At 39.6% G+C, this 23865-nt stretch overlaps 1 protein-coding gene across 1 annotated transcript in view; it reads right to left on the bottom strand.

Moving 5' to 3' along the window:
• Nucleotides 1–23865, bottom strand: part of PDE6C (phosphodiesterase 6C) — a 114803-nt gene that overhangs the window by 52775 nt on the left and 38163 nt on the right. Inside the window, exons 4-14 of the mRNA XM_089690233.1 lie at nt 21183–21323; nt 18466–18540; nt 16240–16304; nt 16081–16147; nt 15876–15923; nt 15607–15756; nt 8905–9048; nt 8758–8823; nt 5928–6074; nt 1977–2084; nt 73–182 (exon numbers count right to left, since the gene is read on the bottom strand). Coding sequence (XP_089546359.1) covers nt 73–182; nt 1977–2084; nt 5928–6074; nt 8758–8823; nt 8905–9048; nt 15607–15756; nt 15876–15923; nt 16081–16147; nt 16240–16304; nt 18466–18540; nt 21183–21323 — 1121 coding nt within the window. The remainder of the gene's footprint in view (nt 1–72; nt 183–1976; nt 2085–5927; nt 6075–8757; nt 8824–8904; nt 9049–15606; nt 15757–15875; nt 15924–16080; nt 16148–16239; nt 16305–18465; nt 18541–21182; nt 21324–23865) is intronic.

Below are 23865 nucleotides of genomic sequence, written 5' to 3'. Positions count from 1 at the left end.
AATGTACATGTTATATACAATATGCATTGTGTAACTAATGGCCCACAAAAATATGAGAACCTGATCACTTACTTCATTTGGTACAAATTGTTGGTCCCTCGGTGGTCAATATCATGACAGAAAGCAGCAGCCACCATGGCAAAGGCTTCCAAATCTGAATAATATTTCTTGAGTTTACCTGTCTTTGGAAAATTAATGGATATTTCATTAAGCATGTTAGAGAAACAGTTTCAGGCCTATGGTCAGCTAAGCTTGCATGCATGATTTGATTACAGTTAGGCTTCAGTTGATCCTTGCATACTTGGCTTTGTAACCCATTCAAGTTTATACTATGGGGAGGAGAGGGGGACATTCTGCAAGAAACTTATAGTGCCAGCTTAGCAAGGAGGGAGCAATAGTTATCATTCCCACAGCAATAACCCCCTAAGACCTTTCAATGGGATGCCTGACAATGCCCCTATGGGATAATTGACAAATTTAGCTCTAAACTGCCAGGTTGTACAATGTCTACTCATGTCTATGCTATACATCTTCCTTTCTAGCATTTCTACATGGGTGAGGAAGTGATGCACCCAAGTACCATATCACTAGAGCCTTTTAAAACCCAGCTCCAGTCAAAACGTAATAGAACCCCTATTTCACCTCATTTGCTTTTGGGAAAGCAAGTGATAAGAAGACCAGTAGGTTGATGAAATCTCTCTAATGAGGTCACAGGCAGCAAAAAATAAACTTGAAAGAAGTATTTAATCTTTACTATCCAATAAAAAAACATTTTAACTAGTATTGGATTTTAGGCAACAGAGCAGCACAGTTTATTATTATTGTGCCTGAATTAAAACCAGAGTACCTGGCCAAGTAGGCTGTGTTTTCTGTATGCCACTGAATTTCAGATTTAAAGTGGAACTTTAGTCAGAAAATTAGGTCATGCTAGATCACTTCAGCCCCTTTTACAGGTATAGCTATGTAAAACAATAAAAATAAGGGTCTATACTGTTTAAAATCCAGTAATACACTATCTCACCCTGCTCTGCACATGCTTAGTTGCTCTCTATTCTCAGCACTGTGCCTAAAATCAGAGCCACTAGAGGCTGATCATCTGACAGCTTTAAGATATACTGTTACTGAAGGGAGAAGAAACAACAGGAGTGGCACACTGTGCTAAGGGAACAGAGATTTGGGTGGGAGAAAAGAAAAGCAGGAGAGGTGACAGGGCAAACCCTGCTGCCAGGGAGCCACAAAAGAGTTAAACTCACAAGGATAGTGTCTTATGTTATTTCCCTGATATTCTCTCCTTTCTACCTCATGGGCATCCTTGAATGTCAGCACTCAAGACTGGAAATGTACATTTTTTAACTGAAGAAAGTGACATATAGTTTTTGAGACCAAGTAGAGGGGGAGAGATTCTAATAAGGAAATGACTGCTCTGGGCTTCAACAAAATGGCAGCCACCAGCAGGAAAAAACAAGAACAATGCTGGAGGCAATTTACAGCACACACTAATTATTGTAGCATAATTATTAATGTGGAGTGTATGTTCTTTTGCTAAAAAGCATTAATTGGTATCAGACTGTTGTGGGTAAAGTTCCGCTTTAACTAAAGTGTATCTTTAGGTAGTTTATTGACCTTGAAAAGGTACAGTACCTTGTCCATTTACAGAACAATGCCAGAGTGGGCCAACAGTGAAAATGGTATATATAGTTGTCCGCACTGTAGAGGATGAGCTTGGGAACAGTAATGATACTGACAGTGGGGTATCTGTGCGTATACACCCAACTCAGCCTGTGATGAACCTTTTTCTGTATTCATTAGTAATCACACATTGTGAGCAAATCCTTGGTTATTATTTTTTTATGACCAACTATACATCTATGTTGTCATTGTTAATCACAAGCATAAATCAGAAAATGCCCTTTTTCATTTTCGGGCAAAAAAAGGTTTTATAACAGCAAATCTTCTGTAATTAAAACATTACATACCATTAGCAGTGTGAACATGGTTTGTCCAACATTAAACCCATGTCGCCAGTTGTGATAAGTAATGTCCCGATACCCTTTCCTCACTGTATACATCCATCTTGTTAAAACCTAATAATAGAAATGTACATCCAAGATGAGCTTTCTATGTAACTTTCATGGTTGGTTCCATTTGCATTTATGATCACATCTTTCTGCATCTAAATTAAGCAAACCAATAACAGCAGTTAGCATGGCAGAGTCATAGTGCTGGTATCCCAAGTGCATTGTTTTCATGGACCATGAACTCTTGCGACTCATTCTGTTCCACATTCCAAAAACATACTGCAAGATTAACTGCTTTCTGAGACCACTAACTCTAAAAGGTTTATTATTGGTGTAACACTGTGAGTAAGGGACTGATGTGAGTGCACACATGTACTCTGTGAAAAATTGCTGAATAGGTTGATGTTATATATAAGGGCAAAAAATATACCAGAACTTACATGTAAGAAATTTGTTTATTTTCTGCCCAGCAAATTATACTGTCATAAAGCCAGTTGTGTCTTAAAATAATTGCATGTTGTCTCTAAAAAAATACTTTCACTAATGCAGTTCCCTTAAATCCTATTTTCCTTACTGGTTTGTGGTTCCTATTACATATACGTATTATACATTATATTGCCAAAAGTATTGGGACGCCTGCCTTTACACGCGCATGAACTTTAATGGCATCCTAGTTTTAGTCCGTAGGGTTCAATACTGAGCTGTCCCATCCTTTGCAGTTATAACAGCTTCAACTCTTCTGGGAAAGCTGTCCACAAGGTTTACGAGTGTGTCTGTGGGAATGCTTGACGATTCTTCCAGAAGCGCATTTGTGAGGTCAGGGACTGATGTCAGACAACTAGTCTCCACTCTAATTCATACCAAAGGTGTTCTATTGGGTTGAGGTCAGGACTCTGTGCAGGCCAGTCAAGTTCCTACACCCCAAACTTGCTCATCCATGGGCCTTGCTTTGTGCACTGGTGTGCAGTCATGTTGGAACAGGAAGGGGCCATCCCCAAACTGTTCCCGCAAAGTTAGGAGCATGAAATTGTCCAAAATGGCTTGGTATGCTGAAGCCTTAAGAGTTCCCTTCACTGTAACTAAGGAGCCAAACCCAACCCCTGAAACACAACCTCACACCATAGTCCCCCTCCACCAAACTTTACACTTGGCACATGGCAGTTAGTCAAGTACCCTTCTCCTGGCAACTGCCAAACCCAGACACGTCCATCAGATTGCCAGACAGAGAAGCATGATTTGTCACTCTGGAGAACACATCTCCACTGCTCTAGAGTCTAGTGGCGGTGTGCTTTACGCCACTGCATCCAACACGTTGCATTGCACTTGGTGATGTAAGACATGGATGCAGCTGCTCGGCCATGGAAACCCATTACATGAAGATCTCTATGCACTGTTGTGTTAATCTGAAAGCCACATGAAGTTTGGAGGTCTTTAGCTATTGACTGCACACAGTTGGCGACTTCTGCGCACTGTGCTTTTAAGCATGCGCTGACCCCGCTTTGTAATTTTATGTGGCCTTTAAGGTAGCTGAGTTGCTGTTGTTCCCAGGTGCTTCCACTTTGTTATAATACCATTAATAGTTGACTGTGGAATATTTAGTAGCAAGGAAATTTCATGGATGGCAACCTATCACGGTACTACGCTTTCATTCACTAAGCTTCAAAGAGCGACCCATTTTTTCACAAATGTTTGCTAAAACAGTCTGCATGTCTAGGTGCTTGATTTTATACACCTGTGGCCATGAAGGTGATTGGAACACCTGAATCCAGTGATTCGGAAGGGTGTCCCAATACTTCTGGCAATATTGTGTATCTGTCAATGGAGAAGGACAACTGGAGACAACAAGCAAAATATAGGGAAGCACAGTAGCTAAATGGTTAGCACTTCCACCTGGCAGTACTATCCCAACTATGGCACCACCTGCCTGGAGTTTGCATGTTCTCCCTGTGCTTGTGTGGGTTTCCTCCAGGTACTCCGGTTTCCTCCCACACTCCAAAGACATGCTAGTAGGTGAATTGGCTCCTGTCTAAATTGGCCCTAGTATGTGTATGTATGAATGTAAGTTAGGGACCTTAGATTGTACACCCCTTAAGAGTTAGGGACCAATGTGAATGTATATGTAAAGCGCTGCATAAATTGATGGTTCTATATAAGTACCTGTAGTAAATAAATCATTTTAAAAAACTGTCTAGGAAACTGGTTTTAAAGAAAAGAGTTGCAACTTTTTCCTGAAAAAAATGGTGGAAAGCATCACAAATATATGTGGAACAACCTGTAAAAATCCTAAAACCATAGTAGCATTGAACATAATCATTTGAGTCAGATTACAGAGTTTTGTGTTTCCAAGGGATATTCCACTTTTCAACAATTGGGGTCTGCTTCTCTGAACCCACTGCTGTATCATTAACCTAACTTGAAAGCGGAATGGCTTCTCTTTCATTTAATTAAAGTAAGAACAGGTTGGTGCACATCAGGGTGTTTCCATTTTTACACCTATGAAGTAACTCTATTAAACCATATAAACCAACTTGGTTCACATGTTTTTTTTCCTCAAAAATCAAGAAATATTTTTTAGTTGTGTCAGATACCTGAAATCTGCCTTTATAAAGTCAGAAGGCAGAGGTACAAAGAGGTACCACAGGGAAAGAACTCAAGTCCGCAGCACAAATTTAAGAGAAAGCCAAGTGGGACAATAGCATGAAATCTACAGAACTCCAGCAAGTGCTACAGTATGATTTCACCTACTATGTGTAACGCCCTCTAGTGTAGATAGGATTTTTTGTGTATAGTTAGAGGATTGCTAGAAACCTGGGTGTGAGTCAGCCTAGGAGTGAGTCAGCAAGGTTACTTTAGGTTAGGGCTGGAGGGCTTTACAGGTCAGCCCTCTGGTACCTCCCCCTGCTCTAGAAACTTGGAGAAGTTTCTAGAAGCCAGTAGGCAGAGGTGAGCAGGGGCTGATCTGCATATTTATGGGAGTCTGATCAATCCCAGGCAGGACGCCTGGCATTGTGGGAGATCAGCCCATAAATATGAGAGAGCCTGTCCAGCAGGAGAGACGGGTGGCAGATGGAGTGAGGAAGTGCTACTGGTGAGGAGCCTGGAAGAGGGCCCTGGAGAAGCAGGATCTACCTACAGGTTGGGAGCTGGAAAGAGGGACCGCCACTGTTTTATAGTCTACAGGTAAGGACAGCCTGTCAGCAGGGAAAAAAGCAAGCCCAGCATAAGGCCTGAAAACAGCTTCACCTTTACAGCTACAGGAACAGAACAGTGTGAGTACCTCTACACCCCCTGGGCCTACAAAGGAGAGGGCTAAGAACTCATCGGCTCCTATGGGGGTAGCACTACATTTGTGTAGCTCAACAGGGTGGATAAACTACTAGAGAATATGACTTTACAATGCTTTTGATGATTACAACATTTACCATATATGAGTTTCAGTTATCTGTTTAACCTTTTTAAGCTGTTGTGTTGCCAAAAAGGTAAAAAGCAACTTGCAAAAGAAGTTATCAGCCCAGCAGCTGGTGACTCAGATCTTTGTTCTCTTGCAGAGCTACTCCGGTCAAAAGATCTTCAGAATCTAACATGGTCTGTACACTGTAGTTCCACTCACCGGCCACTATGTCACTACAGCTCTGCAGTGGTGGTGTAGCATCTCGTAAGCTTTATATCTCCTTATGTGGGTGACTTTTATTTTTTTTCTGGTGAGAGAGTTGACTTACGTTGCTTTTGAAATATATTCTTATTACTTATTATGGCTGTTAAGATCATGTTTGTATAGTTATTTTACTTATAAAAAATAAATGTAACCATTTATCCTGTACCAAAATTAAAAAACAACATTTAAAATTAAAAACGGGCAAATATCCATCACTAGCTTAGCAAAACCTACATTGATATGGAAGTACTTACATCCACAGGCACCTTGAACTTTTCAATGACTTTTAGTTCAACAAACATTTTGATACCACTCTTAATCAGCTCATGTTCTGTCACAGGGAGGTCGCTGAAACGGAATTCATAGAGTTCTAGTGCGCCTGGGTCTGGCAGTTCCTCTTTCTGTGAAAGAAAGACAGAAAGATATGTCATATTCCTAGTTCAAAACATTGTTCAATGTTCAAATATTGTGTATACAATGATATACAGTTGTGTTCAAAATAATAGCAGTGTGTTGAAAAAAGTGAATAAAGCTCAAAATCCTTCTAATAGCTTTAATTTCCATACACACAAATGCATTGGGAACACTACACATTCTATTCCAAATCAAAACATGAAGAAAAATATATCAAATTTGTGTTGTTCCTCTAAAACAATTGAAGAAAAGTGAATATTAGACTGTTGAAAAAAATAGCAGTGTTTGTATTCTTCTTTACAAACTCAAACATTCACTATATAAACTGAAAAATGTTTGAAGATTTTGCTTTCCTTTGAATCACTTAATTAATATTTATTTGTTTAAGCACTGTTTCTGAGAACTGCTCTACATCTGTGTTGCATGGAGTCAACTAACTTCTGGCACCTGTGAACAGGTATTCCAGCCCAGGATGATTGGACTACATTCCACAGTTCTTCTCTATTTCTTGGTTTTGCCTCAGAAACTGCATTTTTGAGGTTATCCCACAAGTTTTCTATTGGATTAAGATCCAGGGATTGGGCTGGCCACTCCATAACGACAATCTTGTTGGTCTGGAACCAAGATGTTGCACGTTTACTGGTGTGTTTGGGGTCGTTGTCTTGTTGGAACACCCATTTCAAGGGCATTTCCTCTTCAGCATAAGGCAGCATGACCCCTCAAGTATTCTGATGTATTCAAACTGATCCATGATCCCTGGTATGCGATAAATAGGCCCAACACCGTAGTATGAGAAACATCCCCACATCATGATGCTTGCGCAACCATGCTTCACTGTCTTCACAGTGTACTGTGGCTTGAATTCAGTGTTTGGAGGACGTCTGACAAACTGTCTCCGGCCACTAGACCCAAAAAGAACAATCTTACTTTCATCAGTTCACAAAATGTTGCGCCATTTCTCTTTAGGCCAGTCAATGTGCTCTTTGGCAAATTGTAACCTCTTCAGCACATGTCTTTTTTTCAACAGTGGGACTTTACGGGGGCTTGTTGCAGATAGCTTGGCTTCACATAGGCGTCTTCTAATTGTAACAGTACTCACAGGTAACTTTAGACCTTCTTTGATCTTCCTGGAGCTGATTGTTGGCTGAGTCCTTGCCATTTTGGCTATTCTTCTATCCATTTGAATGGTAGTTTTTAGCTTTCTTCCACATCTTTCAGATTTTGGTTGCCATTTTAAAGCATTAGCGATCATTTTAGCTAAGCAGCCTATCATTTTCTGCACTTCTTTATATGTTTTCCCCTCTCCAATCAACTTTTTAATCAAGGTACGCTGTTCTTCTGAACAATGTCTGGAACAACCCATTTTCCTCAGAATTTCAGAGAGAAATGCACTGTAAGCAGCACGTACAACATTTACTGCCTTCCTTCCTTAAATAAGGGCAATAATTGCCACCTGTTTTTCAAAGAATGAATGACCTCACTAATAGAACTCCACACTGCTATTATTTTGAACATGCCCCTTTCAATTAGTGATTCAATTACACAGAATGAGCAGCATGCATGTCATGACTGTTGGGTCTATTGGATTTCTATTACTCTACTACACCTGCTAGTAAATTATTTGCGAGATACAACTAAAACATTATTTTTCCATTTTACTCAACCATCATTTCTATGATTGCTATAAAAAATACAATTTCTCTTCCTTGCAACCATGACAATTGCAAACATATTGTAGACTGGGTTTCCCTGAATTCCTGAAATTCTTTTATCAGTTGTTTTGCTGGTTCTGTCAGAAATTTTCATAGAGCTTAAAGGATCTAAACCCCAAAACAAAAAATTTAATATGTAGCAGCTTAAACTCTTTAGATGTAATGTCTGCTTTAGTTTAATTTGGTAAAAACCCAATATACTTGTAACATCCTGTGCTCTGAAATATGTCAAATGTTGATATCAGTTTCCCCAGCTACCTTCTGTGATCTACAAAAGAGATAAGTAAAGAAGGAGAGTTGTGTAATCCAAATCAGGAGAGCATTCTAAGGTGACAACACTGTTTCTTGATAGATACAATGCAGTAAGTCATCCTAGGACAGGAAGTGAAGTGCGATGTTGGCAGGTTCATCAAGTGAAAATAATAGAAAAAATATACAAATGCAGCCATTACATTTAAAAACGGGTAGAATATTACATTTTTGTTTTTGGGTTTAGATATGCTTTTAAATCGCAGGAAGCTTTTGAAATGAAATTTAATGTGTCATCTTTAGAGTTCCCTTTAGGTTTACTGAACTGAGAGTTTCCTTTTGGTCAGGTACAAAGAGCTCTGCATGTCTAATGAGTTATTGGAAAAGGTGCAATGTAAAATATTTGAACCAATCAAATGGCCACAGGAAATGTCCCGTGGGCACTTGGGGACAAGGGAACACTCCTGGTCTGAAAAATGGTTGCTATAGTTCAAAAATATCACAGGTAAATGCAATAGTGTGTGTGTATACAGTATCAATTCTGTTTTTTAATGATATATTAAGTTATATTAAATTTATGATGTTTCTCTAGAAACCAAATTTCATCTTACCTCAGCTCATCAGACTCCAGCAACACTCAATTAAAAAATGTTACATATGTTTTCTTTAAATCCAAAAACTTATATTTCTTTTAAAGTATTATACATACCAATATTTTTACGAGATCCGATTCCTCGCAGTCATCTAAATTTTTGTTTAACTTTTCCTTGGTTTTCTAAATAAACAACATGGAGAAGAGAATTTGGTTAGCTATAGCATGGCAGTCATGTACCTGTATGAAAAATACAAAATTTACCAAGATACTCTGCAGCTCCTTCGGTGAGCATTTCATTTGGTTCATCAGCATCTCTTGGGCAATGTCCCTTCGATTCTGAAGTTTGTTCATTTTCTCATATGTGTCAGTGTTAAGAACAGACCAGCCGAGGAATTGTGTCAGGGCCTGGAACAGAGTGAAAGGTGATGCCACATATGGTCAGGTCTCAGGACCCAGTATACATATACAACCATTTTTGGAGACAAGTAGGCAGGCCCAAAGGATGTCGATGGATGTTCTATGTTGTATTTCAGTCCAACTTTGTTTTCACAACTTTGGGCTCCAAAACCTAAAGGAGCATTATTTTTGCAACAGCCCAGCTTCCTGGTATAGATGTAGTGTTGGTCATATACAGTGGGGATCGAAAGTTTGGGCACCCCAGCTAAAAATTTGTATTAATGTGCATAAAGAAACCAAGGAAAGATGGAAAAATCTCCAAAAGGCATCAAATTACAGATTAGACATTCTTATAATATGTCAACAAAAGTTAGATTTTATTTCCATCATTTACACTTTCAAAATAACAGAAAACAAAAAAATGGCGTCTGCAAAAGTTTGGGCACCCTGCAGAATTTATAGCATGCACTGCCCCCTTTGCCAAGCTGAGACCTGCCAGTGTCATGGATTGTTCTCAATCATCGTCTGGGAAGACCGGGTGATGTCAATCTCAAAGGTTTTAAATGCCCAGACTCATCTGACCTTGCCCCAACAATCAGCACCATGGGTTCTTCTAAGCAGTTGTCTAGAAAACTGAAACTGAAAATAGTTGACGCTCACAAAGCTGGAGAAGGCTAAAGGAGATAGCAAAGCGTTTTCAGATGTCAATATCCTCTGTTCGGAATGTAATTAAGAAATGGCAGTCATCAGGAACAGTGGAAGTTAAAGCAAGATCTGGAAGACCAAGAAAAATATCAGACAGAACAGCTCGCAGGATTGTGAGAAAAACAATTCAAAACCCACGTTTGACTGCACGATCCCTCCAGAAAGATCTGGCAGACACTGGAGTTGTGGTACACTATTCCACTATAAAGAGATACTTGTACAAATATGGTCTTCATGGAAGAGTCATCAGAAGAAAACCTCTTCTACGTCCTCACCACAAAAATCATCGTTTGAACTTTGCAAATGAACATATAGACAAGCCTGATGCATTTTGGAAACAAGTTCTGTGGACCGATGAGGTTAAAATTGAACTTTTTGGCCGGAATGAGCAAAGGTACGTTTGGAGAAGAAGGGGCACAGAATTTAATGAAAAGAACCTCTGTCCAACTGTTAAGCATGGGGTTGGATCAATCATGCTTTGGGGTTGTGTTGCAGCCAGTGGCACAGGGAACATCTCACGAGTAGAAGGACAAATGGATTCAATAAAATTTAAGCAAATTTTGGATGGTAACTTGATGCCATCTGTGAAAAAGTTGAAGTTAAAGAGAGGATGGCTTCTACAAATGGATAATGATCCTAAACACACCTCGAAGTCCACGGGGGATTACATCAAGAGGCGTAAACTGAAGGTTTTGCCATGGTCTTCACAATCTCCTGACCTCAACATAATTGAAAATCTATGGATAGACCTTAAAAGAGCAGTGCGTGACAGACAGCCCAGAAATCTCAAAGAACTGGAAGACTTTTGTAAGGAAGAATGGGCAAAGATACCTCAAACAAGAATTGAAAGACTCTTGGCTGGCTACAAAAAGCGTTTACAAGCTGTGATACTTGCCAAAGGAGGCAGTGCAAGATATTAACTCTGCAGGGTGCCCAAACTTTTGCTTTCTGTTATTTTGAAAGTGTAAATGATGGAAATAAAATCTAACTTTTGTTGACATATTATAAGAATGTCTAATCTGTAATTTGATGCATTTTGGAGATTTTTCCATCTTTCCTTGGTCTCTTTATGCACATTAAAACAAATTTTTAGCTGGGGTGCCCAAACTTTCGATCCCCACTGTAGCAGTTAAACGTTTTCTCCATTGAGCTGGAAAATACTTTATTTCCAGCTACATAGTTCTTGACATTGGGATTGGGCCTTGACAACCATTTCCGTGATGCCGATTATGTATTTTCTTTAGTGATAGGCTGTTTTAGCTAAAAGACAATTGAGGCAGCCAATAACAGAGTTAAAGTATACAGTTGCAAGAAAAAGTATGTGAACCCCTTGGGATTACGTGGAGTTTTGCATGAATTGGGCATAAAATGTGCTCTGAACGTCATCTAAGTCACAAAATGGAAGAACACAGTCTGCTGAACATAATACTACACAAACATTAGATGTTGCCATGGTTTAATTGTGCATAACATGTAAACATTCACAGTGCAGGAAGGAAAAAGTATGTGAGGACCTAGCTTAATGACTTCTCCCAGAGCTAATTGGAGCCAGGAGTGAGCCAACCTTGACTCCAATCAGTGTGATTATATTGGATGTGTTGCTGACAGCTGTCCTGCCCTTAAAAAACACACACCTGTTTTGGGTTTACTGCTTTCAAGAAGCACTGTCTGATGTGAACCATGCCTCGCAGAAAAGAGCTCTCAGAAGACCTACAATCAAGAATTGTTGACTTGCATGAAGCTGGAAAGGGCTACAAAAGTATCTCCAAAAGCCTTGATGTTCATGTGTCCACGGTAAGACAGACTGTCTACAAATGGAGAAAGTTTAGCACTGTTGCTACTCTCCCTAGGCGTGGTCGTCCTGTAAAAATGACTGCAAGAGCACAGCGCAGAATGCTGCATGAGGTAAAGAAGAATCCCAGAGTGTCAGCTAAAGACCTACAGAAATCTCTGGCACATGCTAACATTTTTGTTGACACATCTACAATAAGGAAAACATTAAACAAGAATGGAGTACATGGGAGGATACCACGGAGGAAGCCATTGCTGTCCAAAAAGAATATTGCAGCACGTTTGAAGTTTGCAAAAGAGCACCTGGATGTTCCACAGCACTACTGGCAAAGTATACTGTGGACAGATGAAACCAAGATTGAGTTGTTTGGGAAGAACACACAACACTATGTGTGGAGAAAACAAGGCACAACACACCAACATCAAAACGTCATCCCCACTGTAAAACATGGCGGAGGGAGCATCGTGGTTTGGGGCTGCTTTGCTGCCTCAGGGCCTGGATGGATTGTTGTCATTGATGGGAAAATGAATTCCAGAGTTTATCAAGACATTTTGCAGGAAAATGTACGACCATCTGTCCGCCAACTGAAGCTCCGCAGAGGATGGCTGATGCAACAGGACAATGACCCAAAGCATACAAGTAATTCAACAAAACAATGGCTGCAACAGCACAGAATATGCCTTCTGGTGTGACCCAGTCAGAGTCCTGACCTCAACCCGATTGAAATGCTGTGGCATGACCTTAAGAGAGTGATTCACACCAGACATCCCAAGAATATTGCTACACTGAAACAGTTTTGTGAAGAGGAGTGGTCCAAAATTACTCCAGATTGTTGTGCAGGTCTGATCTGCAACTACAGGAAACGTTTGGTTGAGGATATTGCTGCCAAAGGAGGGTCAACCAGTTATTAAGTCCAAAGGTTCACATACTTTTTCCTCCCTGCACTGTGAATGTTTACATGTTATCTGCAATTAAACCATGGCAACATCTAATGTTTGTGTAGTATTATGTTCAGCAGGCTGTGTTCTTCTATTGTTGTGACTTAGATGACGTTCAGAGCACATTTTATACCCAATTCATGCAAAACTCCACGTAATCCCAAGGGGTTCACATACTTTTTCTTGCAACTGTATATAAAATGTGAAAACACGCAGCGCCTAGGTAAAAAACGTTTAGAAAAGCAACCAGCACAAAGGATATGATACCAATTCCCAAAAAATAATGTAACTAAATGTGTGGCGGTAAAGCACTAAACACACACTAAATTCCTTAAAGAAATCTCATTAAAGTGATGGTGTATATCACTGAAATAGTCCCATACACAAAAACAATACAAAATATCCAACACCAATGTTCGTGAAATAAAGCCAAAACAAAAAATATTTTGGTGTGATGAATAGGTACAGCTGGGAAGTAGTAGACTCCATTCCAAATCTAGAAGATTATTTAAATATATAAAACAGTGCGGCGCTCAAACAGTGAATATAAATACACCATCAGATTATATACTCTTGTATTATTTCTTACACCACCATGTATTTTATAGCCCAGACATCCATAACACATATAAGGAATAAAAATATAGGCTGGTGGTGTTACACACTCAGACAAAGATCTCATGCACTATAGTGACTTAAACACAATTTAGTGAGTAGTGTCCATGTGCATAATATAAAATTTCATGCGGATGTGAACTGCAAGTGCCAATCCTCAAATAGGTGGAATGCCCCCTCACCTTCCTGCCCAGAATATGAAGTCACGTGACCAAAGTGACGTAACGCGTAGATACGCCAGTGGGAGGAGCTTAAGCGACTGACGACCTGACGTCATATCCGGCGTGGGCGCCATCTTGGTGCTCCTTTTCCTGAATGCAGTACACCCATTGAGTGGTGTGAAGGCTTGTTTTTGCTGAAGGAGCATGTGAGTAGGATTCTGTTCCTTTGTATCATTTGCCTAATAAAGCGGTTTTACACTATGTAAGTCTTTCTTGCCTTACTGGTGACTACTCTGGAGGGGCATATACCTATACCACCAACGATCCGAGATAGAGACAAGAGGAGGGGAGTCCCACCATCATTATCTGAAGGATCCATCCAACTCCAGGAGAAAGAACCACTATATAATAAAAGGCTCATTGGTCCTTAGGGGCCTGGGCAGGAAGGTGAGGGGGCACTCCACCTATTTGAGGATTGGCACTTGTAGTTCACATCCACATGAAATTTTATATTATGCGCATGGACACTACTCACTAAATTGTGTTTAAGTCACTATAGTGCATGAGATCTTTGTCTGAGTGTGTAACACCACCAGCCTATATTTTTATTCCTTATATGTATTATGGATGTCTGGGCTATATAATACATGGTGGTGTAAGAAATAATACAAAAGTATATAATCTGATGGTGTATTTATATTCACTGTTTTAGCGCCGCACTGTTTTATATATTTAAATAATCTTCTGAATACGGTTGGTGTTGAGATTGTGGCACCCTTAGTGCTGGCTGCTTAGTAGTACTAGTATATCTAGCGGTGCAGGAGACAAATTTTTTACTTATTTCCATTCCAAATCTTCCACCAATCTGAGAAGAGAAAAAGCCTCCACCAGACACCTTACCAAATAGTAAGACCTCCTGTACAAGGATGGTCACATACGCTTTTTAAGATTTTTGTGTATGGAACTATTTCTGTGATATACACCATCACTTTAATGAGATTTCTTTATGTGATATTGTGTGTGTTTATTATACTTTCTTTTTTGTTAAATGACACTTTAGTGCTGCACATTTAGTTACAGTATATTAAAGTGAATATAAAACCAAAACTTATTTTTTTTCTTAAGTTTTAGAAGTGTGGAAGGGATAGAATCTCTGTCATGTTTTTATCTCTGTCCCTACTGGTGAGATTAACTACCTCTATTTATCCCGGTAAACATTGTCACTCGTACAGAAAGTAATGGCAAATCCAAAATGTTTAGACTGTTACAGGAACAGGAGCTGAGGGAAAACCTTGCAATGAAGAAACCTAAATGCAAGAAAGGATATCTCCTCACTTGAATTCTATTTATCTTTAGATCTATCTGAGTCTCTAAGACAAGAATTAAAAGGGAATCTTAGTGGTGGGAAATAGCAAAATGAGATGTATACTGAGAGATGTGATCTATCAAAAGAGGACTTATATTAGATGTATGAAAATTTGTCAAGAAAGAAGAAATCTATATTACCATTGCTAACCTTCTTGAAGAATTTCAACACCATATAGGATTTTAATGACACAGACTGACCCTGGGGATAATGGCCAATTGTGGGCGATTTGGGTGCATATCCTTTTCGGCTTACACCATGTATTTTTTTTTTAACATGCCTGGTTAAATGCTGATGTTACCCTATGTATTAGACATACCCTACGAGTATCCTGAGGAAGTGACATATGTAGTCCATGAAAAACGTTGATAATGAATTGCTGTCTCCCCCCTCAACTGCTGACACAACAGATTTATGGATATTTGTGTTATATGCCCACCATATATGTTTGAATGGAGGAGGGAAAATGGATGTAGGGGATGCAACAAATATACAGTATATTATGTGATAACCACATCTGTACTAGCCCTAGTATTTTAAAGTATCATGTTTTATGGAAAACATATAAACTTATCAAATTTCGTATATAATATTTGTGCATAATAAGTACCTAAAAAGTCCCACTTTTGTTTATTATGGTTGTTGAAAAGCTGCTGGGCATTATAGAGCTACCTGCTCCATGTTTAGAACTACAATCATAGTGGCTACAAAATTGAAGTCTTACTGTCCTAAACTTCAGTTTTTGGCTCTGAAATTTCATATGACCACATTCTAAGAGCCACAAAGAAAGTTGATTATGGAATACTTTTCTCTCTACTATAAAAAGGCCAATTGGTTGTGGCCAAAGATTCCTAGCCCTCCTGTGATGTAGATCCATCTTATCTACAAAGAACTACAGTTTGGGAATCCAGCCAATCATGATTAATCATTATATATATATATATATATATATATATATAATTTTTTTAACCATTTGAAGCACATTCTTACTTCTGTGATTTGCTCATCATATTCATCAAACGGCCTCCCATCTTTCCTGTTGTAAAAGGTGGCCACTCCCATAATCTCTTCCTTCTTGTTGACAATAGGCAGCGAGAGGACATTTTTTAAACACCATCCTGTCTCATCCACCGCTTCTTTCTACAGTCACAATAGGAATCCAAGGTGAAATGTTGGCATGACAAGTTTTCTACTGTTAATCACTGGGTTAGCTAAAGAAAGTGCTTTAAAATCTCGATAAACATAAACATAAATGTCACCTGAAATTTGAAGTATTCATCTGCTGGGGCATTCATCATGTTGCAAATCTGAAGTGGATGTGAAGAAAATTATATAAAACACAGGGATTACATTAACCCAACAAGATTCATTAGATTAAATGGACATACTGTGTTAAAAGGGGACAAACACTATATTTTAAAGGAATGCAGGTATTCTTAACAAATAAATAAATAATGAACATACAAATCCATTCTCGGCGACGTACGTGGGCAGCCCACTCACAAGGGACCAGTGGTCTTCAGGAGGTGTGCTATGTACACAACACAAAGCAAATTAAGCTGGAGAAACCAAACAACTATTATTCATTTAACACTGTTGACACAATCACTATACATATCTTACGGGATAACTTTAATTTCTTCTTTCCCAAGCAAAATATAATCAATGATCTTGTAAAAAATAACTTCCTGAACAAAAGAAGAAGACAGTTGTTAATACTTCTTAACGCCATAACAGATAACTAAATTATTCAAAATGTATCTCTGGGCCAAACCTTTCAGGGGGTGAGGGTAAATGTTTCCATGCAGACACCTGTTCCAGGGACAACTGTCTAACATGGTAATTCACCTCACTTTGGGAGATTTCCTCTAATTTCCTGTTCCCTTTCTGGGACAGGAAGTGAAAGTAAATGTACCCAATTGTGCACAAACAGCAAAAACAAACAAAAAACAGCAGGGGTTTTAACGATTCTCTTCTATATTCAAAACGGACAAAGAAGTTGTGGCTATAAGAACACTTTACACAAATTCTCTAACAATTATCTTAAGAAAACCTATGCTTCTAAAATATTTGACATTCTAATCTAACATTTTGTTGGGATGCTGAGCTTTGGAAGTAATACTGGGGCTAAACAGATATTTTATATTTGTGCTGGCTGGATCTGTTATGTAAAAGCTTATCATAAGCTTCATGGACCAACAATCTCATGGGAAATATCTGGATCTTAGGTTAAACTGTTATGCGTGACTTTGGGCAGAGAGAAGAAGGGTAAAACTGCCATCAGGTTTTCATTGCTGGTCGTGTACTCTCTGGGTTGGAGGAATTTACCCTCAGCAATAGATGACAGAAGGATAATAAGTGATGGGAAATTGACAAAGACAACCACAAAAAACAAAAATGTAATTGCCAGTTGGAGGGATTTTCTCTCACTTCCTGTCCTATGACCACCTTGACAGGAAGTAAAGGGAAATCTCTCTGACACCACAATAAAAAACTGATAGAGGATCTAGCCCTTCAAACATCTATCCACAGTAGAAAATAACTTTTTGGCTAGATCTTTATTTAAACTTTTCTTAGAAGCTGGTGAGTGATCAGATACTCCATGATACACATGAAGCAATTTGTCAATGTTGAGTGTATGGTCTTTAAATGAATTGCTTCCTATAAACAATATATCTTTTATTTTATGTGATCAATGAACAATAACTATATTGCTAATGGGCACATCATTTTTATGAGTAGCGGGGATTGTTGGTAATGTGAATTACAGTTATCCAGGTGGTTCTGCACTGGTGAAGAGAGGTGACAAGATATGTAAGCACTAATGAGAGGACTCTCCTGTTCCTCTCTCACCAATAGACTAGGCTGTTACTTCAAGTGGTTCTAAAGGCAAAAGGTTTTTACCTTAATGCATTCTCTGCATTAAGATGAAAAAAACCTTTCAATAGCAGCTTCCCCTTTAAACACTTACCTGTCTCTTTTCTCAATCCAGCTCTGTCCTGTCTGCAACAGTGCTTCACCCTTCTTCCTGCATTTACAGGAGGTTTTGACAATCAAATCCTGTGATCAATCAAATCCTGTGATGAGGGAGAAGGGGGCGGGGCTGAGCCACACTGTGTGTGTCTATGGACACACACAGGCCTTCTTGGGAGCACACCTGCCTAAGTGCCCCTATAACAGGCAGCTTCCTATGGGGGCACATGGAAAAGAGGAAGAGTGCAGAGCGCTGGTGGGGGACCCCAGAAGAGAACGTAAGGGGCCGCAGATCAGTATACCATCTTTTTTATTTTTGGAAAAATAAATTAGGCTTTACAACCACTTTCATCTAGTTTTTAGCTTTCTCAATGGATGTACCCACTTATAATAACATTCTTTGTTGCTCATAGCAACCAATATTTGATTCATTTCCCAATCTTTATCACACAGAAATGAACAGAAATAACAAGTGGAAGCTGATTGGTTGCTAAAACCAATAAGAAATTTTCTCATTGGCACATTTTTCAGTCCCCCTATATTATTGTTACTGTAACTTATTGCCAGTGACTGAAAAAACACAACAGGGATTGGCTGTAATGGGCTTTACTAGTACATGTAGTTGATGTGTTGTGATCCTTCACATTCTTGTGTCTCAGTAAATGAACCCTAGCTTGTTTTCACTAGCTGGTGAATGCAGTCTGAGACTAGGTTGTCTGCCCCAAGAACCTGCAGAAGAAGCCATATCTTATGACTTTGTGAATGCCTCATATTAATTTGGTTAAACTGGAAAACCTCTTTAACAAAATCCAAAATGGAAAGCATTTCACACATGTATAAAAAAATATTCAAATGTCCAAGGAAGGCCTTACAAACCCTTCCATCTGGTGTCTTTGGTCCTTTGTAAGGCGGTACTTCTCCAAGCTTGATTGGCCATTCTTCATAGAACTCCTAAACAACAGGGAAGGAGGGAATAAAAGATTAAGGTCCATATTAAGAGTACCTAAAATTTCAAGTCCTGAGCTACTAGCCAGGCCTTAAGAGTTATTCGCCACCACCAAACACACATAAACAGAGACACCTGTACACAGACATGTACATACACACATACACCCACAGAAATATGTACACACACGCACAGAGACACATGTACACACACACACATACAGACACATGTATACACACACAGGCACGTACAGACGCATACACACAGATACATGTACATACACACATACACACACAGAAATATGTACACACACGCACAGAGACACATGTACACACACAGACACATGCATACACACAGATACATGTACATACACAGAAATACACACACACACATGTACATGCACACACACACAGACACATGTACACACACACATATATGAACATACACGGCGACACATGTACAGATACACACATGTACATACATACACAGACACATGTACATACATACACAGACACATGTACATGCACACACACACAGACACATGTACACACACACACAGGGGCGGACTGACAACTCATGGGGCCCCCGGGCAATAGGGGATCATGGGGCCCCTGTGTCCTTGCCCAAACTCAAAAATGCCTATGAAAAAGGTACCAGGGGCATCTCATGGGGCCCCCTACTGACCCCGGGCCCTCGGGCAGTGCCCGAGTTTCCAATTGGTCAGTCCGTCCCTGCACACACATATATGTACATACACACAGACACATGTACAGATACACACATGTACATACACACAGACACATGTACATGCATATCCACACACCCCTATAAATAGTTGCAGTACTTTGTTGTTCACTCACAAAGCCGGGTACTGCACTCTAGGGGGAGGCAGAGAGCACAGCACACACTCCTTCCTTTGCTTTCACTGCACTCAGCTGTTGAGCAGTCTGACAGCTCCCAGTGCCAATGACAGATCCGGCCTGAGCTCTGAGCCTGCTCAGCAAGACGGCCCTGGGGGACACACTCACCCCCACCATAATTTCCACTCGCCATTGGCGAGCAGGCGAGTGGAAATTTCAAGGCCTGCTATATGGTCTGTATTTACAGATAACGATCCCAGTCATACTCATGAAACTATGAGGGGAAGTATTTGTATACATCTGCAGTAATGACTACAAGCAGAAGAGTGGGATCCCACATATGTTTGAGGGAAGGACTGTTCATATTGCTTATAGAACAAACCAGATTCTCCCTTTATTGTAACATAATGAAAGTGCAGGCTTCATTCATAAATGCACTGTAATAATATTGCATTTGAATTACATTTAGGTTAGTGCTTATGTGTAAATCAAAAACTTGTCCTTTAATCTACACATAACAGTTATGGCAAACATTTTTCAAATTAGAGGTCATCACTGATTAACCCTTCATTAGTCTGTATTATTTCTTATTAGCTCCTTCCAATCCACCTTGCTTTAGTTATATTTTGTAATTTTTTTTTTAACTGTTCATATGTAAAAGTTTTTGCTTTTCACAATTTCTATTGTTCAGTTTTATAATGCCATTTAAAAACATTTGTAAGTAGTTTAAGCTACTGGCTTCAAGCTTAGTGAATTGGACAAAATTTGAGCTGTGGGTGATCCTGCCACCCATCTCAACAAACTTCCAATAAAAGAAGCCAGTCACTGAACAGGTGTTCTAACAGCCATGGTTGCCACAAAAAATTAGTTGGCAGCTGGAGATTCATCCATTTGTGCTGTTTAGCATGGCTGTAGGAATCTATAGATTAAACATGAGATGGAATAAACAAGAGACATCTGTCCATATATGGTAAAGCCCGCTGTCAGCTGATGTCACATGCCACCCTAGCCTCTGGCAGAATCCTGACCATATTGTCGGGAACCACCCAGATGCTTGATTGGCAGCTGGATCAGCCATTTAGTGTGCTGCTGACAGCTTAAGTCAGCCAATTTCGTCCCTTCTGGTGCTGGAAGTCAGCATTCTCTGCTCAGAGCTGACCACAAACTGAGCAATCAACAGTCATGTGATTGCTCAGTTCTTGGGCTCAGAAGGGGACAGCTGCAGCATCAGATCGATGCTGCAGCATGGAGGTGAATATGGATGTTTGTTTTTTTTTAATAACCCCAAACATCTCCTTTAACGAAAACCTGTTTTTTTTTTTACTATGCACATTAGCACTAAATCACACTTGTGTAGCTTTTCTGAAAAATGAATGGTCACCTCAGCTAGCCATTCCTGTATAAGCCCTATAGAGAAAGGTGCATTACAAAAAATGTTTTTTTTTTATTTTTTTTTTACAATTGTGAAAGAAGTAATCAGACAAGGTTTTCTAACCTGTCTGATCACCAGAGCCCCCCAAGAACCAGAAAAACTCTGTGGGGAGACCGTGTACATTATTACTTCCATTTGAGTGCCAGAGGGCCTTGTTCCAGCAATTCTGATCCTATATATTTTTTAGCCACAATGGAACATTCCTTTAAATTGCTTTAGGTATATAGTCAGTATATTCATTTTTGTTATACTTTTCAGTTTTCGTAGCAGGCTGGTTTTACAGATTTCCTCTTTTCTGTCTGCTGTTCTTCACACATTTGTGTTACTTGAAGTGACCGTGACACAAGACAATCACCTTTTCTTTTGTCATGTCCAACAACCCCACAGAATAGCGTTCACAATTCAAGTAAATCCTGACAGTATACAGAGCCTTGTGAAACTGACGCTCGATGTCTGTTAGTTCTTCAAAAACCTTGTTAGCGCTCCAAAGCAGTATCTGTAAAGAGGAAATTGCCATGTTATGGTGGAAAACAAGCCAAACAACAACTTTTATTTTTAGCAAACACATTTTTAAACTGTATATATTGGCTGTGCATCCACTGTGTGTCGCTTTTCACGACAACCACAAGTGTAAATGAGCCCTTAAATAAAAGTTTAGTTTTTGAAGCTGCCCATTTGTTATATATAAAAGCATCTGAAAGAAAAAGGTTGCCCACAGCAACTGACCATTCTATTTATTACAACCCAACAAGACTTTATTGGTGGCTGTATTACTTTGGCCATATTTTCCATCCTCGGATATATAGTCAGCTATATCTATGTAGTTGTAGACTTGTGAATATCCCTGAAGCAAAACATGGATAAATGCATTTGTTTACTTGTTCATGTTCCATCTAACAGCGAGCAAAGTTAAGTTACATGATCTCCATTATTATTGTTATACAGGATTTATATAGCGCCAACAGGTTGCTCAATGCTTTACAATATAAAGAGAGACAATACAGCAACGATACAGTTCAATACAAGAGGGTTAGGAGGGTCCTGCTCCTGGGAGCTTATAATCTAATAGGGAGGGGCTGGTGGCACAAAAGGTAACACTTGTGGGGATGAACTGCTGGGAGAAATAGAAGATTTAGTTTTTAGCTGAAGGTAGGATAGGCTTCCTTGAAGAGATATATTTTCAGTGATCGCTTAAAAGAGGACAGAGTAGGGGATAGTCAGACAGATTGGGGTAGAGAGTTCCAGAGGATAGAGGAGGCTCTGGAGAAGTCATGGAAGTCATGGAGACAATCATGCGAGGAGGAGACAAAGGAGCTAGAGAGCAGGAGGTCTTGAGTGGAGCGGAGACGACGGTTTGGGTGATATTTGGAGACAAGATTAGTGATGTAATTTGGGGCAGAGTTGTGAATGGCTTTATATGTTATTATAGTATCAGATTAGTGCAGCGCTAACAGCATATTATAAACATAGAAAAACCATGTATAAAATTAGTAAAGAAGGTGCAACACAACACACAAATTAAATGATAATCCGCATTGAGTCCACATAAGTCTGCAATTGTTGGTGAGAAAACCATAACCAGAAAAGAGACCTTCACCGTCCACCCAAAATCAAAGCCTCTTACCAGATAATGTGACCACCCAAAGGATTGGTCACATAACGCAGTTACCTTGCCCATACGATAAAACGCAGACTCCTAGGTAAGACTCCTCAAATGGTCCAATCAATGAAGCACTTCTCCAGATAACAGGATTTTAAATGGCAAATCTCTCACCAGGCAACAGACACCATATAAGGGAAAAATGCCAGCTCATAGAGTAGTAAATTGATAAAATGAAGTTTACCCATACAATTGCCCATCTTATCAGTATAAACCAGCATGTCAATAGTGATGTTTCCAACCAACAAGATGGCCACTGTCTGTCTAGTACATGACGCCACACGGCGTGACTCCATGTTCATGTGCGCAGTCCCAGTGTTTTGTCATGTTATTGTTAATGTTTTGAATTTTATTTGTTGGGTAATGGGAAGCCAGTGGAGGGATTGGCAGAGAGGGATGGCAGGCATGGAACAGTTGGTAAGGTAGATGAGTCTGGCAGCAGCATTCATGATAGACTGGAGAGGGGATAGCCTCCGATTAGGTAGGCTAATGAGGAGAGAGTTGCAATAGTCAAGGTGAGAGATAACTAGGGAGTGAATAAGTTGCTTAGTGGTTTCAATGGTTAAAAAGGGGCATATTTTGGAGATGTTACAAAGGCGAAGTCTAAAAGATTTGGACAGTGATTGGATTTGGGCCTGAAAGGATAGGAGTCCAGGATTACACCTAGTATCCTGACATGAGGGGAGGGACTGATAGTTGTATTTTTGATCTTGATAGGGAAGTCAGGGGAGGGGGCACGGGCTGGAGGGAATATCATGAGCTCAGTTTTAGTGAACCTACATTTGCAGAGCAAACGTCCAATTTAAAACATATCTAAGCCCAAAGCCAAAATGTAATTTTTTACCAATCCTTAGATATGGCTTCTGCATGGGATCTTTACTTTTCTTTTCACCTGCTGACCCTGTAAACAACACACGTCCTGTCCCTTCATGTCTGCACTCATATCTCCATTGTATATATGGAAGGAGTCATGGCTGTCTGCATATGTTCACATCCATTACATAATGGGTTGATAAGGCTAATAGTTTACACAGTAAAGATAAGGATGTATGTACTGCCTTTTAACTCAGAGGAAGTGACAAGGATACAACATTTCTGGCAAAATCAACAGGTATTTTCTACGCTTGTTGAAAAATTCTATCTAATGCAGCTACCACATCTTAGGACTGGTAAACTGCAATGCATTCCATTTTTGTTTTTAGGTTTAGAAAGGTATTAACTGTGGTCCCACTGCATCCTCAACAACACAGGTGAAAACAGATGCGTGTTCCACTCCAGAAACATAAACAAGATATACCTGTGCTCAAATCCCAATAGCTTGTGCATGCATTTATCTATCAGGTGCTAAACGGGCGTAACCACTTGTTAACACTAGATA

Source organism: Staurois parvus, unplaced genomic scaffold (assembly GCF_062004578.1).
Source record: "Staurois parvus isolate SC_StPar_1 unplaced genomic scaffold, SC_StPar_1.0 ptg000525l, whole genome shotgun sequence".
Taxonomy (NCBI): domain Eukaryota; kingdom Metazoa; phylum Chordata; class Amphibia; order Anura; family Ranidae; genus Staurois; species Staurois parvus.
The sequence above is the reverse complement of the archived record's forward strand: the minus strand, read 5'-3'. Positions and strand labels throughout refer to the sequence as shown.